This window comes from Giraffa tippelskirchi, chromosome 1 (assembly GCF_054371585.1).
Source record: "Giraffa tippelskirchi isolate mGirTip1 chromosome 1, T2T-mGirTip1v1.2.pri, whole genome shotgun sequence".
Taxonomy (NCBI): domain Eukaryota; kingdom Metazoa; phylum Chordata; class Mammalia; order Artiodactyla; family Giraffidae; genus Giraffa; species Giraffa tippelskirchi.
The window spans coordinates 102138237-102153585 of NC_137275.1; the positions used below are offsets into that span (position 1 = coordinate 102138237).

The following is a 15349-nucleotide window of genomic DNA, read 5'->3' on the forward strand; positions in this document are numbered from 1 at the left end:
AGCACTCTTTTTTAGTAGTGACAGAATGAAAGCCACCTAACTATCCACCAGTAGGAGAATAAATACACTGTGGTTGGTTGCATCTTACAATAGGACTTAACACACTCATATGGCAGTTAAAATGAACAAAATCTACATGGATGGATTGTAAATACACAATGAAGCCACATAATCTCATAAATGAAAAAATACAAAACAAATTTTTGGTCGTAAGATGTTTTAACACTATGGTAATGTTCTATTTAAAACATTTTTTGAGTATTTTTAAATACACAAAATTAGAATACTGAAAACCCCTGTATTCATCACCTTGCTTCAGTCATCATTAATATTTGCCAAGCAATGGTACACATTTTTAAACACTAAAATTCATGCTGAGGAAATGGCCATTCTCCAGGGCCGCTAAAGAGCACAGGACATGGAGAAAGGACCACCAGGTTCCACTTCAGGTGCTGCCACTATGAGCAGTGTGACTCTGGCACACTGTATTCCTCTGCAGGGCTTCCCCTCTGAACTGGAAAGACTTCAGATTGGGCTGATAAAATGTCTGGTGGTGGTTTAGTCGCTAAGTCGTGTCCAACTCTTTGCGACCTCATGGACTGCAGCCTGCCAGGCTCCTCTGCCCATGGGATTTCCCAGGCAAGAATACTGGAGTGGTTTGCCCTTTCCTTCTTCAGGAGACCTTCCCAACACAGGGATTTAACCCATGTCTCCAGCGTTGCAAGTGGATTCTTTATCAATTGAGCCACCAGGGAAGCCCCAAATGTCTGAGACAACAGGAAATAACCAGGATGCAAACTGACAGGTACACATAGAGAATTCTTTCTCTAGAAGACACAAAACACCAAGAAGACTCAAAGGTTCTAAAATTCAAATCAAAACACTAAACGTGGCCTCCCTATTCCTTAGCATTCAGAAGCAAATAATTTGAAGTTTCTTCCAGCTCTGTGGGCATATGATTTCATCCTCAGACATGTTCTTGAAGAAGCTGCCTCCCCTCCAAAGACTCATCTTCTCTTCTCCCTAAACCTAGAGTTTAATACCAGGGTAGCAAGTGATTTCCTGAGAGCTCTCTTTGCTCCTAATGTTACCCAGTTGCTTCCATGGTGCCATTGGAGGAGACGAGGAATGCCTATAGCCTATCTCTGACACTCCAAGTGTCCATTATGCTGTAGAGCAGGAAGGGGTTGGAAGAACTGGTAAGCAAGGGCCAAAGTGCATTATCTGGAAAGGTACACACATACCTCTTGAAGCAGTGTGCTGCTGTAAGGACCCAGCAGCTACTCAGGAGCGTGGCCCCACAAAGGAGCCTACCATCTCTGTGGGATGACTTCAGCCGGAGGGATACTTGCCAAGGCCAACCACCCCTAAGAAGAAAGTAAAGCACTCATCAGAAAAGCAAGGCACATCATCCAGTAAAACAATGACTTAGGCGTGCAGGTAGGAGGAAAGGAGTATAAAAGAGACCTGAGAATGTGAAGTCCTTTCCTACTTTGAATTCCTACAACTTTGAGCAGAACACCATGAAGATTTGCCTATAGCATCTGTGTGCATCGCCCCAAACTCTGACGTCCTTGGAAACAATTTGTGTCTTCTCTATATTTCGTGATTTGAAGTGTATTTTCTCCCTCACCTAAACACCCTAAAGAAGTTGGGTTTTTTCTTTTTTTTTTCTGTTGGTCATGCCACATGGCTTGCGGGAATCTCAGTTGCCCAATGAGGGATTGAACCTGAGCCGTGGCAGGGAAAGTGCAGAGTCCTAACCATTGGCATGCATGCTAAGTTGCTTCAGTCATGTGACCCCATGGACTGTAGCCCGCCAGGTGCAGGGAATTCCCCTGAAAAAATATTTACTAAGCAAAGCACTAATTTTCCATTTGTAAATTCAATAAACAAAAAAATTATTAAGAATGAGTCAAGTCCAAAACAAATATATTCTAAATTAAATAAATATGTAGTTATACAATTTTTCAGATTTCCTGGTAAATCAGTTTGTTTCTGCAACCCATCTATCTTATATATCAGGGGATAGTGATTTGAAGAACATGGTCTATATAAATAAATATAGGTCAAAGGGCAGTGAAATTATCGGTGTAATTTGTATTTAATTTAGAAAATAAAATAAGACAAATCCACTATATAATAGTAGAAAATGCCCCAATTTGTAACCCCCTCTCTGTATAAATAATTCTGTAATATGGAAAATCACTTCTGAAGAAACTTTTACCTTAAAGAATTCTTCCCACCAACGATTCGCTTCTGCCGATGGTGCAATAATCTCAAACCACAAACAGATGAGAGGGAATCTGAAGCAGAATGAGGTTTTTAATTAAACTACCACATTGCTGATACTGGGGTAGAGATACAAGTGACACATTTCTCTGCAGTTTCTTCCTCTATTCAAATGCCTTTTCTCTTCAAATTATAGGCTACTTTTCTTATAATAAAAATTAAACATTGTTTTCTCAATTAACGAAGACAACAATAATTCACAAGTAGACAAGGAACTTGAGGTTTCCCACAGTCAGCTCTGAGGAGGTTTCATGGACTGTTGAATGGTCTGGCCCTATCTAGTGCATCGTCCTTATGGTATCCACACCTACTCCTCTGCTGACTATGGAGACTGTTCAGGAGTTCAGAAATACTAAACAAGAGGACTACAAAAAATAATGATGATTTGAATTATTTAATTTTCACGGCCAACACTCTTCCAAGCCACATATACGAATGTAACTCAGAGAAGCAAAGGACATTCCCAGGAAGAAATTCTGACACAAATTTACATTTATTCAAATAGCACATTAATATACAGAAAGGATTTACTAAGCCAGTTTAAGTGGCAAATTGGATTTAAGATTATGCAGTCAAACATCTCAAAATAACAGATTTCTGTCAAGAGTATTAAAAAAAAGAGTTAAATTGAAAATATATGAAAAGGTGGTGTATAAAAGAAGAGTAAATAAGATATGACTAGTTTTAAAAATAATTTTAGAAAGTGTGTGTGTGCTAAGTTGCTTCAGTCATGTCCAACTCCTTGAGATCCTGTGGACTGGAGCCTGCCAGGTTCCTCTGTCCATCGGATTTCCCACGCAAGAACACTGGAGTAGGCTGCCATTTCTTCCTCCAAGGGATCTTCCCAACCCAGGGATGGTTAAGTATATATGTATAAAATACAGTATATACTGTTTTTCTATCAGAGTAGGAAGAAAGGGTAGGAATTGTGCCAAGACCATGAAAGTCTAATCAGCATTAATGTTCTCCCATAATAACAGGTAAAAGGGAGCCAAACAGGATATCAGCACTAGGTATTTCTTCATGGAGAAAGAGGTTCAGCAATGTGTACCAAGATCACTAATTTGTCAAATGAACTCAGAGACATGCCGTCAAACCTTAATCCTCATCTCTTATGATATGAGTCTTCTACATTACACTGTAAGTTAGAAGATACCAGAAATACACAAGTTTCCAACAATGTTCCAAGTCAGGTCAATGCATATAATGCCAACACAAAGAATGATCTAATATTAAGCAAGCAAAACCAAAAGTTTACATCATTCTGGGGCAAAGTACCAGATTGCAAAAAAGTAAAATTTACTGAAAGCCATAAAATTCACTATTATAAAAAAGTTATAAAGTAAAATGAAATTCGTTTATGAAAGGATCCCATCAGATGACCAAAAACTGATGGCTTGTGTTTTAATCACCTTATAGAAGTTAATAGGTCTCAAACCTCAACACAAAATCAACAAGTTAATAAGTCTGATTCAGTAATCCAGCTGGTCTAAGATAAAATCTTTTTATTTCAGATATGGTAGCACTGGGACCATGGAAAGGTATCAAAATGAGCATTGCTACACCTGTGGAAGGCATTAAAGCAAATGTATTAATAATGAAGAAATAAACATGGCATTTCAAATTTTAAGATAGGTTTATTTTACATAGAAATATACTAAAATATTTCATAGTTACTGAATTTTTATGTTTCTCTACTGCTTACAAAATTTTCCATAATCCAAAGAATTAGCTATGTTTACTTTGTAACTGTATTTAAATTAGTGAAGGGAATTTAATTAAGTTACAGTCTATAGATGGGAAAAATTGGCTTACCAAATCAAGTTTATTTCATGTAATATGTATATATATATAAATAAATAAATATATATATATAAAACAAAGCATAAAGGGTTGCAAATATTCTTCACACTCAAAAGACTCTCAGATTTGAAGAATCATATTAACAATATCCAATTTATTGGATTGTCTTTAATGGTTATTAAAAGATGTTAGAAAAAGAGGATACTCAAGTATAGATACACCTGATTTTAAGAAAATCTTAAGTATCAAAACCATGAATTATTAATCCACATAAATAAACAACTGTTCTTTTCATAAAACATAACCATAGTTTCCTCCAAAAGAGCTAGTTTTTCCCCTTCTTCACTTAAAGCAGTATTTGTTTCATAAAAATTAAACTCAGAGTTTCTATGAACTCTTCTATTTATATAAGTATGAACTATCCATCACTGTATTATACTGAAAGATTACTTTTCTTTTCCTTACATTTTTAAATTTCAGAGAGTAGAATCTACAAAAGATAATTTTCTTTTTGCAATTAATTTCAAAAACTATCCCTGTTAAGATATTAATAAGAGTGGAAGAAGAGCCCTTCTCTGATTCACCTTTAAATTTTCATTTCTTTCCTACTTTTATGAAGCAAATATCATTTCTAAACCTTCAAGGATACCAGCAAGTTTGACAGTTTTATTACATTCAAAAAAGGAATGGTTATAAACGGCTAAGAATGTCAAAGGGGGACAATCTCAGAGATTACAAAATCCTCTAAGCCCACTCCTGCCCCTGAACTCTGCCCTCTCTGGGAATCCCACACAGGCAAGTTGGTGAAGAACCACTGCCTCTAAATACTAGCAGAAGGAACAAGGGATTGAATATATACTTATGGAAGGGAGTTCATTACCCAAGTGCTGCTCAGAATAATGACGTGGGGATGAATATTCTTTGACCTTCACAGACACGTCCCAGAAGGTGACATACCTTTACTACTGTTTCCTGACGCTTTTTTCCCAAAATAATCACAAATAACTCCTGCGTCTTCACTGTGGCGGCAGTTGTGATTTCCGATGTCTTGTTTGACACAGTCAGCCAGGGACCTTTCATTTCCTGTGCACTTCACATTATCCATATGGATGGGTCCCTCCCCTTCCCCAAAATATGCCATGCTCCTTGCTTTGGCTGGGCCCCTGGAAACAAGAGCATTCTTGAGGATGTGGAGAGTCAGTCAATCGTACATTTGAATAAATCACAACATATACTCTCATCCAAGTATATTTCTTAACTTTCATATATTAATATTAGCATATATATGTGCTAAAAAATTATTTTATGACTATCAAAAAAAAGCTTGAGAGGTAATAACTATACATTCTTTGTTATCATATTCCACAGCTTCTTGATTATATCTTAGTTTCTAATAAGAAAGTCGTATGTCAAAAATTTATGATAGTCTTAAACTCTAGTTTAAGCAGGAAGAAAAATCTCCTCAAAAATATCTACTCTCTTCCAGAGCATAATACTCTCTTAAAATTGATTTCCAAGAAAATTATGAGAATTAAATAATTACCTAGGGAGCTAAGAATTTTTAAAGCCTACTTTAGAAGTAAAAACGCACAATTTTTAACTGAGAAAGAGAAAACCAGGAACCATAATTAAGAAGGCAGAATTACTTTAGGTATATCATTTTTCTTTGGTTTCCCTCTTTTTTAATAATATATTACTTCTTTTAAATATCCAAATACAAAATTTTCAGTGAAGTATTTCAAACTAACACCATATTCAAAACTCAGTTCCTGTTAAATTAATGACATGATTATGAATGGCCAAGTTTTAATGTTTGAATTATAGGAAAATTATCCTTGTAACTTCAAGTTAGGGAAAGACTTGTTTAAAAAAAAAAACACATAGATGGTATACCTTAAATTAAAAGACTAATAAGCTCAACAAAAATTTAAAAATGCCACTTCACTAAAAACCACCAAAGGAAAGTGAAAAGATAAATTTTAAAGTTGATGAGTATGTATACTATATATGTGTGTGTGTGTGTGTGTGTGTGTGTGTGTGTGTGTGTGTTGATGAATGCATTCTCTAACAGGGAAATAGCATACAATACATAAATAACTCAAATTTCACATATAAAATAAAAAACCAGCAACCAATAGAAAATCAGGACAGTTTCAAATCAAAAGAAACTGTCTTATTAAAAATGACAATATAGACCAGATTGCTAATATTAAAATACTTTCTACTTAGTTAGGATAAGGTTATTATACTTTCCTTATAGTTATGCAAGGAACTCAGGCAAAACAGTTTATTGATACAGATTATCTGAGGAATTTGCTTGAATAATCCCCTTTCAGCTATGAGACCTGGCTTCACAGGCTTGTAGTTGGCAGTACACTCATTTCAAAAATGTACCCTAAAATTTCTTCTGTATTAGTAACGGCTACTCTGACATAAATTGCAAATAAAAATAAGATCTAACCCACTAGAAATACTTATAGTCATGGAAGATCAAACAGGAAACTTTAAAGTTACTCTTTAATTCTTTCTACATATAAAACTTTCAATAGTTGTATAAGTAAAAAATGCTCATTGCATCAAGTTTGCAAAATAAAAGCATTAAAAAACCCCAACCACACACTGCTAGCATTTGGCACACATTTATGGGGAAAATATTAACTACAATTTTTAATTATTAAAAAAAAACTCATTGTACAGACTAGTGGATCTCAAACTAAGTGGATGATTCTTATGAAGGTGGTTCTGCATCAAATTTCAGTGTAGAAAAAAAAAAGAATTTATTTCCTTACTGTTGCACATTTATTTTAAAATTTTTATAGGTTTTACAAGTATATACATCTTTATGCGGGCAGCTTAGATTTCTTCCCAGAAGTGAAATTTTTATTCAACAGATATAAATATTTCTTAAGATTCTGGATATATACATTGTTCATATAGGACAAGTCTTTGGAAAGCAAATTATGCATTTGAAATATGTATAATAAAATATAACTATTTAAAGGAAAGGTATTTTTCTGATTTACTTTGTACATCACAGTTCTGGAATTTATTTCTGTTAATATTAGTAAGGGATCTAGCTTTATTTCTATCCCTAAAGTAACTGTCCTAATAACTCTTCCTGCTGACTTAAAGGGCATTTTTATTTACTTATTTATCATGTTTGTAAGTACACAAGCCACTTCTCGGTCTTTATAGTTCAATAATTCTACACATTAAAATTACCTGTGGGTGCCTTTAAAATATAGCACAGTGAAGAGGAACTAAAAAGCCTCTTGATGAAAGTGAAAGAGGAGAGTGAAAAAGTTGGCTTAAAGCTCAACATTCAGAAAACTAAGATCATGGCATCTGGTCCCATCACTTCATGGGAAATGGATGGGGAAACAATGGAAACAGTGTCAGACTTTATTTTTTTAGGCTCCAAAATAACTGCTGATGGTGATTGCAGCCATGAAATTAGAAGACGCTTACTCCTTGGAAGGAAGGTTATGACCAACCTAGATAGCATATTTAAAAGCAGAGACATTACTTTGCCAACAAAGGTCCGTCTAGTCACAGCTATGGTTTTTCCAGTGGTCATGTATGGATGTAAGAGTTGGACGGTGAAGAAAGCTGAGCGCCGAAGAATTGATGCTTTTGAACTGTGGTGTTGGAGAAGACTCTCGAGAGTCCCTTGAACTGCAAGGAGATCCAACCAGTCCATCCTAAAGGAGATCAGTCCTGTGTGTTCATTGGAAGGACTGATGTTGAAGCTGAAACTCCAATACTCCGGCCACCTCATGCGAAGAGTTGACTTATTGGAAAAGACCTTGATGCTGGGAACGGTTCGGGGCAGGAGGAGAAGGGGACGACAGAGGATGAGATGGCTGGATGGCATCACCGACTCGATGGACATGAGTTTGGGTGGACTCAGGGAGTTGGTGATGGACAGGGAGGCCTGGCGTGCTGCAGTCCATGGGGTCACAAAGAGTCGGTCAGACACGACTGAGCGACTGAACTGAACTGAACTGAACCCCACTGGATGTCAATTAAAGTAGAATTAAGATGTTAAGTACAGTGGGACTAGGCCCAGGCCTGGGTAATATTTTTTATGTCCCAAAGGGATTTCCATGCACAACCAAGGCTGTTAACCATCACTGACCTGTTTGCCTATTCCTGGGCCAATATCACACAGACTTGATTTCATATGAATTTGGAAGTTAAGCCCTTCTCTCCAACCATCATACACACCAAGAAAAATAAAGACTTCGATGAGGAGAGCATTTAATGTACAGATTAATTTCTCTTTTGTCTTCCCATTCAGAGTTGTGGAGTATCATGAAGTCTTACAGCTTCTGTAAAGATTTACTAATAGCTTTTTTTCACATAGACCTCAATTTTTGTGAAGTTTATTCCTTGAATTTTTTTGAGTTTTGTACCTTTTATAACATTTAAAAAATTTTTCTACTAAGCATGCTGCTGCTGCTAAGTCACTTCAGTCGTGTCCAACTCTGTGCGACCCCATAGATGGCAGCCCACCAGGCTCCCCCGTCCCTGGGATTCCCCAGGCAAGAACACTGGAGTGGGTTGCCAGTTCCCTCTCCAGTGCATGAAAGGGAAAAGTGAAAGTGAAGTTGCTCAGTCGTGTCTGATTCTTAGCAACCCCATGGACTGTAGCCTACCAGGCTCCTCCATCCATGAGATTCTCCAGGCAAGAGTACCGGAGTGGGGTGCCATTGCCTTCTCTGCTACTAAGCATATAGGAACATTATTGCTTTTTAAAAAATATTTATATTTCATATTGTTACATTAATAAACACTAGTTCTAGTGTCTTTTCAGATGATCCTCCTGGGTTTTCTAGGTGGACATTGCATTATTTATATAACAATTCTGGCTTTTTAAAAATTCCAATACCTCAGTTCTTAATGATTAGTGGAAACTCCAGATAATACTGAGTCATTGCAGTAAAAACAGGCACACTTATTTGTTCCTACTTCATGCTTGTTTGTGATAACTGAATTAAGGTAGTTTTATTCTATTCTCAGCATCCTAGGAGATATGAGACAGGAACACTGATTTTTATCATGTAACTTTTCAACATTATTATGATAATCATATATGTTTTCATTTATAGACAACACACCAAAATACATTAAATTGAATGCTTCAGCTGAACTACTCTCATGTTCTTACAGAAACTTTGTTTGAGTGATATTGTTCTTTTAATATACTGCTGATAAATTCATTAATATTTTGTTTAGAATTTTCAATATAGATTCATGAGTTTTCTTTTGTGTATGAATCCTTGTCTAGACTTAAAATCAAGTTATATTAACTTCATACAGTGAATGGAAAGATCTTCACCTTTTTTTCTTTTGCTGTACAACAACATTTATATTAATAACTCAGGAGCCACCTGTGTCTTAAAGACTGGTCAAAACTCTTCAGCGAAAAGTCAAGAGTCAGTTCTCCTGTCATCAGTAATTTATTTTAATTTATTTGAGTTTTCTATCTTTTGTATCAACTGTAAAAATTTTTTGTTTTGGTTTGATTTTTTTAGGTTTTTATTTTTCTTTTTTTATGGCTATGTTGCATGGCTTGCGGTACCTTAGTTCCCCAACCAGGGCTTGAACCTGGGCCCCCGCAGTGAAAACACCAAGGCCAAACCACTAGACTGCCAGGGAATCCTCTTGATAATTATATTTTTTGCTGAAATGTACAGTTTCCTAGATAATTGTTCATTTCATTCAGATGTGCAAATTCATTGGCTAAAAGTAAGTTTATAGTGTTCCACAATTTTTAACCCTCTGTATCTGTGCTTATATTTCCTTTCTCTAATGTTTACTTATATTCTCTCTTTTTCTTAATCAGAATTGCCAGAAATTGTTATCTCATTTATCTTTTTTTAAAAATGGAAATAATTGCTGGTAAGTGCCTGTGTAATGAAGAGCAATTTGAAATTCAAATAGCCATAATTTGAAGAAAATTGAAAATTAATAACATCCTGGAACTAATATCCAAGATGATTCCCATCAGTTTTGGGTGTGAGGATGAGCAAAGGTAGAAAGCAAATAACAATAAGCTAAATGTCTTGATATTTTTCAAGAAGGGGAAATTACAGATAATTTGTGAAATTGGTAAGAAAATATCTGAATATCTTTGCTAAAAATTTAAAGAGAATTTCTAGTAAAACAAGAATGCTGAAATTTCAGACAACTAGAGATAGCAAAGAAAGAATATTAGATTGCTTGTGAATCAAAAGCCGGAAGGTCATACAAAGAACCAAAAATAAAGCATGATAGATAGCATAAAAGTAGATGACAGGTGGAAGTAAACATGTTGAAAATAAAATTAGACTCATTAAATAAACCAAAAGGATAATTTCTTAGCAATTTACCAATCAATGAACAAACTAAAGAGAATGTACCATCTTAGATATATCAACAAGTAGAATTACAGAACATTTTAACTAATAAAAGTACATAGTTAAAGATATCCTCAAAGATGTAGTGAAACCTAATACATTTTTCTTTGACTTTAAAAAAAATAATTAAAGTCTGTGTCACCTATAAGGACTTCTGGGTTACAAGCATGAAGTAATTCATAGCTGATAATTTCAGTAAGACAATAGGCTCTAATATACGAGTGTTTAAACTGAGACTTGGGTTTGATCCCTGGGTTGGGAAGATCCCCTGGAGAAGGGAAAGGCTACCCACTCCAGTATTCTGGCCTGGAGAATTCCATGGACAGTCCATGGGGTCGCAAAGAGTTGGACACAACTGAGCGACTTTCACTTCACTTCACTTCACTTAAACTGAGTATCAAGTCCTCCTGGGAATAGATGATGATTGTCCAAGAGATACAGAACTGATATGTAGATCATCAAAATCCATGTGTATTCTCTCCTAAAACTGGTCTTGCTAAGTCAAGATCAACATCTCTTTCAAAATTTCCCTTTTCCCACTACACAAAGGAAAGGCATGCCTTCCACTCAGCCAAATCCAACCACAGTGCATTGTTCCAAGATGTAAAAGCCTCTGAAGTGGCCAAAAGAACAGTTCAGAACAAACAATAGCAATGAAGCCTCCTGTTATCCAAGGACCAGAAACCCAACCCACCAGTCTAGGAAATGGGAGCTTTTGTCAACTTTTCTTTCCTATGTTGAAAAATCATTTATCAAATTTGTTGTTTTTAATTAGTTGTGTACCAGAAATCATAAAATCCTGAGAGGAACTTGTTAGAACAATTTAATTTTTCTCTATCTCACTCTCTGCATGTGTACACACACTCACACACACACACACACAACAGTTTTTAAAACATAGTAACATTAGGATTCTGTGGGGAAAGAAAATTTAAACTAAAATTTCAAGGAGAAAAAGGAACTATGTAAAATTTGTGAAGGTCAAAGAAGAACTTATTCATGTATTTTTTAAATGAATGACAGTATCAAAACACTATATTTATGTTTACTGGATACAATTAAAAGAATGATGTAACTTCAACTTTTAAATGTCATATACAAATATGCCAGAAATTAAAACTCTTTGCAGCTATTTAAATGTAAGATTAAAAATTACATGTAGTTAGTTTTAGGTCTCTATTAAGGCTAGAGGGATGAGCTTCCCAGTAGTGTTAGTGGTAAAGAAGCTGCCTGCCAGTGCTAGGAAACATAAGAGATGCGGGTTCAATCCCTGGGTGGAGAAGATCCCCTGGAGGAGGGCACGGTAACCCACTCGAATATTCCTGTCTGGAGAGAGGAATGGTACTCCTGTCATGGACAGAGGAACATGGTGGGCTACAGTCCACAAGGTTGCAAAGAGTTGGACACGACTGAAACGACTGAGTACACAGGCAAAGCAATAAGGATACACCCTTTGAAAATTCTTCTAAGGGATATAACTCTAACAAACAGAGAGTGCAAGAACAATGCCATATTGAAGCATGCGCTAATGGAATCACACCAAGTTCAAAGAGAATGGAATCTCCATCATGGCTATTTAGTCCTTAGGAGGTTAGCTGATAGCAACACATTCTCTCTCAACCCTCCAGAAACAATGTGCTCATATGCTAGACTTTGTCAGACATTATGTAACATACCATTAAAGAGTGTCTTTTAGCTTCTGTTCACTCTAAGTGCATCTATATTAGTTACCACTCACGTTCCTGATTTTTATTACTTCATTTCTGTTTCTTACAGTATGAAAAAGCTAACACTCTTTTGATTCTCAGTGTTTCCAAGTACTAATCCTCAGGGGCAATATAGCTGGTGGGGGACAGTTCTCTGGTATTCTTATTAAGAAACCTCAAGTCTTCTGACATCTTCAAAGCTTTCTGGATTGATTTCTACAAATAAATGCTTTATTAAAGATTTTTAATAATTCAAAGTAGACATGGGGGAAAAATCTCCTATTCTAGTCACATACTTATTTATAATTATAAGTTCTTATATGAAATTCTATCTCCTCTCAGTGGGAAGTTATAAAAAACAAGCATATGTTCAAATATATGTAGACTGATCAAAAGCTAAATGATTCTCTTCTAAATACTATTTGAAGGCAAATTGTAGCTTGCACACTAGAAGATGACCATCCACTTTGTCATAGTAACACTAAATTACTGATTTATGTATTAAGAAGCTTTATTATAGAAACAATTATAAAGTAAGGGGCTTCCCTGGTGGTTTAGTGGTAAACAGTCTGCCTGACAATGCAGGAGACATGGGTTCAATCCCTGATTTAGGAAGATTCCACATGCCAAGGAGCAAATAAGACCCTGAGCCACAACTATCGAGCCTGCACTCTGGAGCCCAGGAGCCACGATGACTGTGGCCACATGCTGCAACTACTGAAATCAATGCACCCCAGAGCCTGTGCTCTGCAACAGGAAAAGCCACCACCATGAGAAGCCCACTTACCACTACTAGCCTAGCTCACTGCAGCTAGAGAAAGTCTGCACCACAAAGACCCAGCATGGCCAAAAATAAATAAATAAATACTTCTAAAAATAAAAACCATCATAAAGTAGGATCTTCTTTTAATGCTTTTCTTGATAATTGCTACAGAAATATTATTGAAGATTTCTACAAACTTTTTTCACTTAATCTAGATTGTTCTCACCTAAATTCACCATTTGAGTTGAATGTAAAATGGACTAAATGATAAGCAAAAAGTAAGCAAAGATGTAGAAGGAAAACAAAGTGAAAATGAATTGATGGATATTTGTACAAATTTTTTGCTCCTTAAATGTGACTTAGACACACAATTCAAGGATCAAATTGGACCTTTTGTTTCATATTTTCCTTCACATTTCCAAAGGTAACACTAGGTTTCCTGGATTACCTCTACCAAAAAAATAAAAGTAAGCCAAAAAATTAGTCTCAAGCAGCAATACACCTTAATGGCTGATTTTAGATAAGAAATTCACTGGGAATGTAATCTAAGAACAATTATATACACACATATATATATTTAATGGAAAACTGAGTGTTAAAAATGTAGTGAGCAAAGGAAACTTATATTGTTGACTAAATTCATCTAATGTAGATTCTTCCTCCCTTATTCTATTACCCTATATTTTGAAAGTCAAAAATGTCACATACCACCAATTTTGAATACTGAAAAATCTATATTACAAATAATGAACCCACTGACCACAGAGCAATTGGAATGGCAACTAGGTCCAAAACTGAGAAGTAAATTGAAGTAGGATATAAGTAGTCGAAAATAAACTTTGGGTTAAAACTTTAGGGAAAAAATTTGAATTTTTATCAAAATAAAAGTATATTCTGAATGGGAATAACCAGTTAAATTTATCAATATTTAAGATACACATAGATGTGTAATTAAGGATATATTTTAAAATTTACACATTAGTAATCCAAAATAAGCCAGGCAAATTATGTTTATTAGCTTAAATTTCATAGCCCTCTAAATTGTAACATATTCCATATGTATTTGCAACTCCAAAATCAATCAGACTTTTCACCGTCATTTGTGGACATGTATAAAGTCTCAAACAATTTTGAGTTCCCCAGTTGAGGTCTCACAAGGAGATAAACTATCTTTTTAGTTCGCCTCAAACTGGAAATAAGTGTCTGCTTCCTACCTCATTTAGTGCCACATTTTTCATGCTATAACTCATGCCTGAATGAAGCCTAACACACTTCCTTCATAAGGCACATCACAGCCTTCTTCATTCAGGAATACTAGACAGCACTGCAGCAAAATGCTTAGGGGCATTTTAAACAGAGAAATCGTCAACAAAAAGGTGCAGAAATGGGGGGGAAGGGAAAGCATTAGTAGACTACGAAAAGGGCAACTGCTTGCAAGCATGAGAGTTAAAACAAGAAGGCAGAACATCACTTGGTTTGACCTCAGCTCTAGAAGCAATGGCTTAGTATTTCCTAACTTAATGTTCACAGTGACTTTACAGAACATAACTACTGCAAATAACAAGAACCAACTGTAATTTCAGTAACAGCAGAATCCGTTATAAGGCTACTGTGTTGCGACATAAATCACAGAGAAAAGGTTAATACGTTTGGCTGACAGAAGCATGGTTACTAATGTTGTTGTTTTTGTTTAGTCGCTAATTTCTGTCCGACCCTTTTGCGACCCCATGGACTGTAGCCAGCCAGGCTCCTCTGTCCATGGGATTTCCCAGGTAAGAATACTGGAGTGGGTTGCCATTTCCTTCTCCAGTGTTATGAATAATCAAGAGTTGTTGGACTATTTGTTATTAGATAAAAGCTACATTTCTTAAGTAACATAATGTATATGTCTTGTAAGAGTATAGGAAAATTTAAACAGACTCTACTTCGTATTTCTTTACCATTCTGAATCAAGTCAACATGCTACCAGTATTTTCAACTGAATCATAAGTACTAATTTTGTACAACAATAACAAGAGTAAAAAAATCATACATTTTGTCCAGCAACCATCCCAAATAATTAGGTTTTCTTACTTGTAGCCAAGCTGTCGACAGATCACAGTTGCATCCTTATCAGTCCACCCATCATCACAAACTGTTCCCCACTGGCCATTGATAAAAACCTCCACTCGTCCTTCTTTCTTATTTTCTCCATCCATCAGTCTGATTGGAAAACCTAAGTCACGAGTTAAAAGTAATACTCATTATTACTTTTATAAGAGCCAAAACAAGCAAACTGATGTTAAAGCATCAGAGACTTTATAAAATGTATTTGCTTTTAAAATGAGCTAACTATTAGATGGACAGTGAGAGAGAGAGGACATACCAATTTAGAAAAAAAAAAA

General features: G+C 35.6%; 1 protein-coding gene across 6 annotated transcripts in view; it reads right to left on the minus strand.

Moving 5' to 3' along the window:
- Positions 1–15349, minus strand: part of PRSS12 (serine protease 12) — a 99084-nt gene that overhangs the window by 38357 nt on the left and 45378 nt on the right. For 5 of the 6 annotated variants that reach the window (XM_081485883.1, XM_081485913.1, XM_081485903.1 and 2 more), the window contains 4 exons: positions 15039–15180; positions 5053–5258; positions 2228–2306; positions 1245–1367 (listed from right to left, as the gene is read on the minus strand). In XM_081485883.1, coding sequence (XP_081342009.1) covers positions 1245–1367; positions 2228–2306; positions 5053–5258; positions 15039–15180 — 550 coding nt within the window. Of the gene's footprint in view, positions 1–1244; positions 1368–2227; positions 2307–5052; positions 5259–11063; positions 11110–15038; positions 15181–15349 lie in introns of those variants that run through there. The other variant, XM_081485924.1, reaches the window with a different exon arrangement.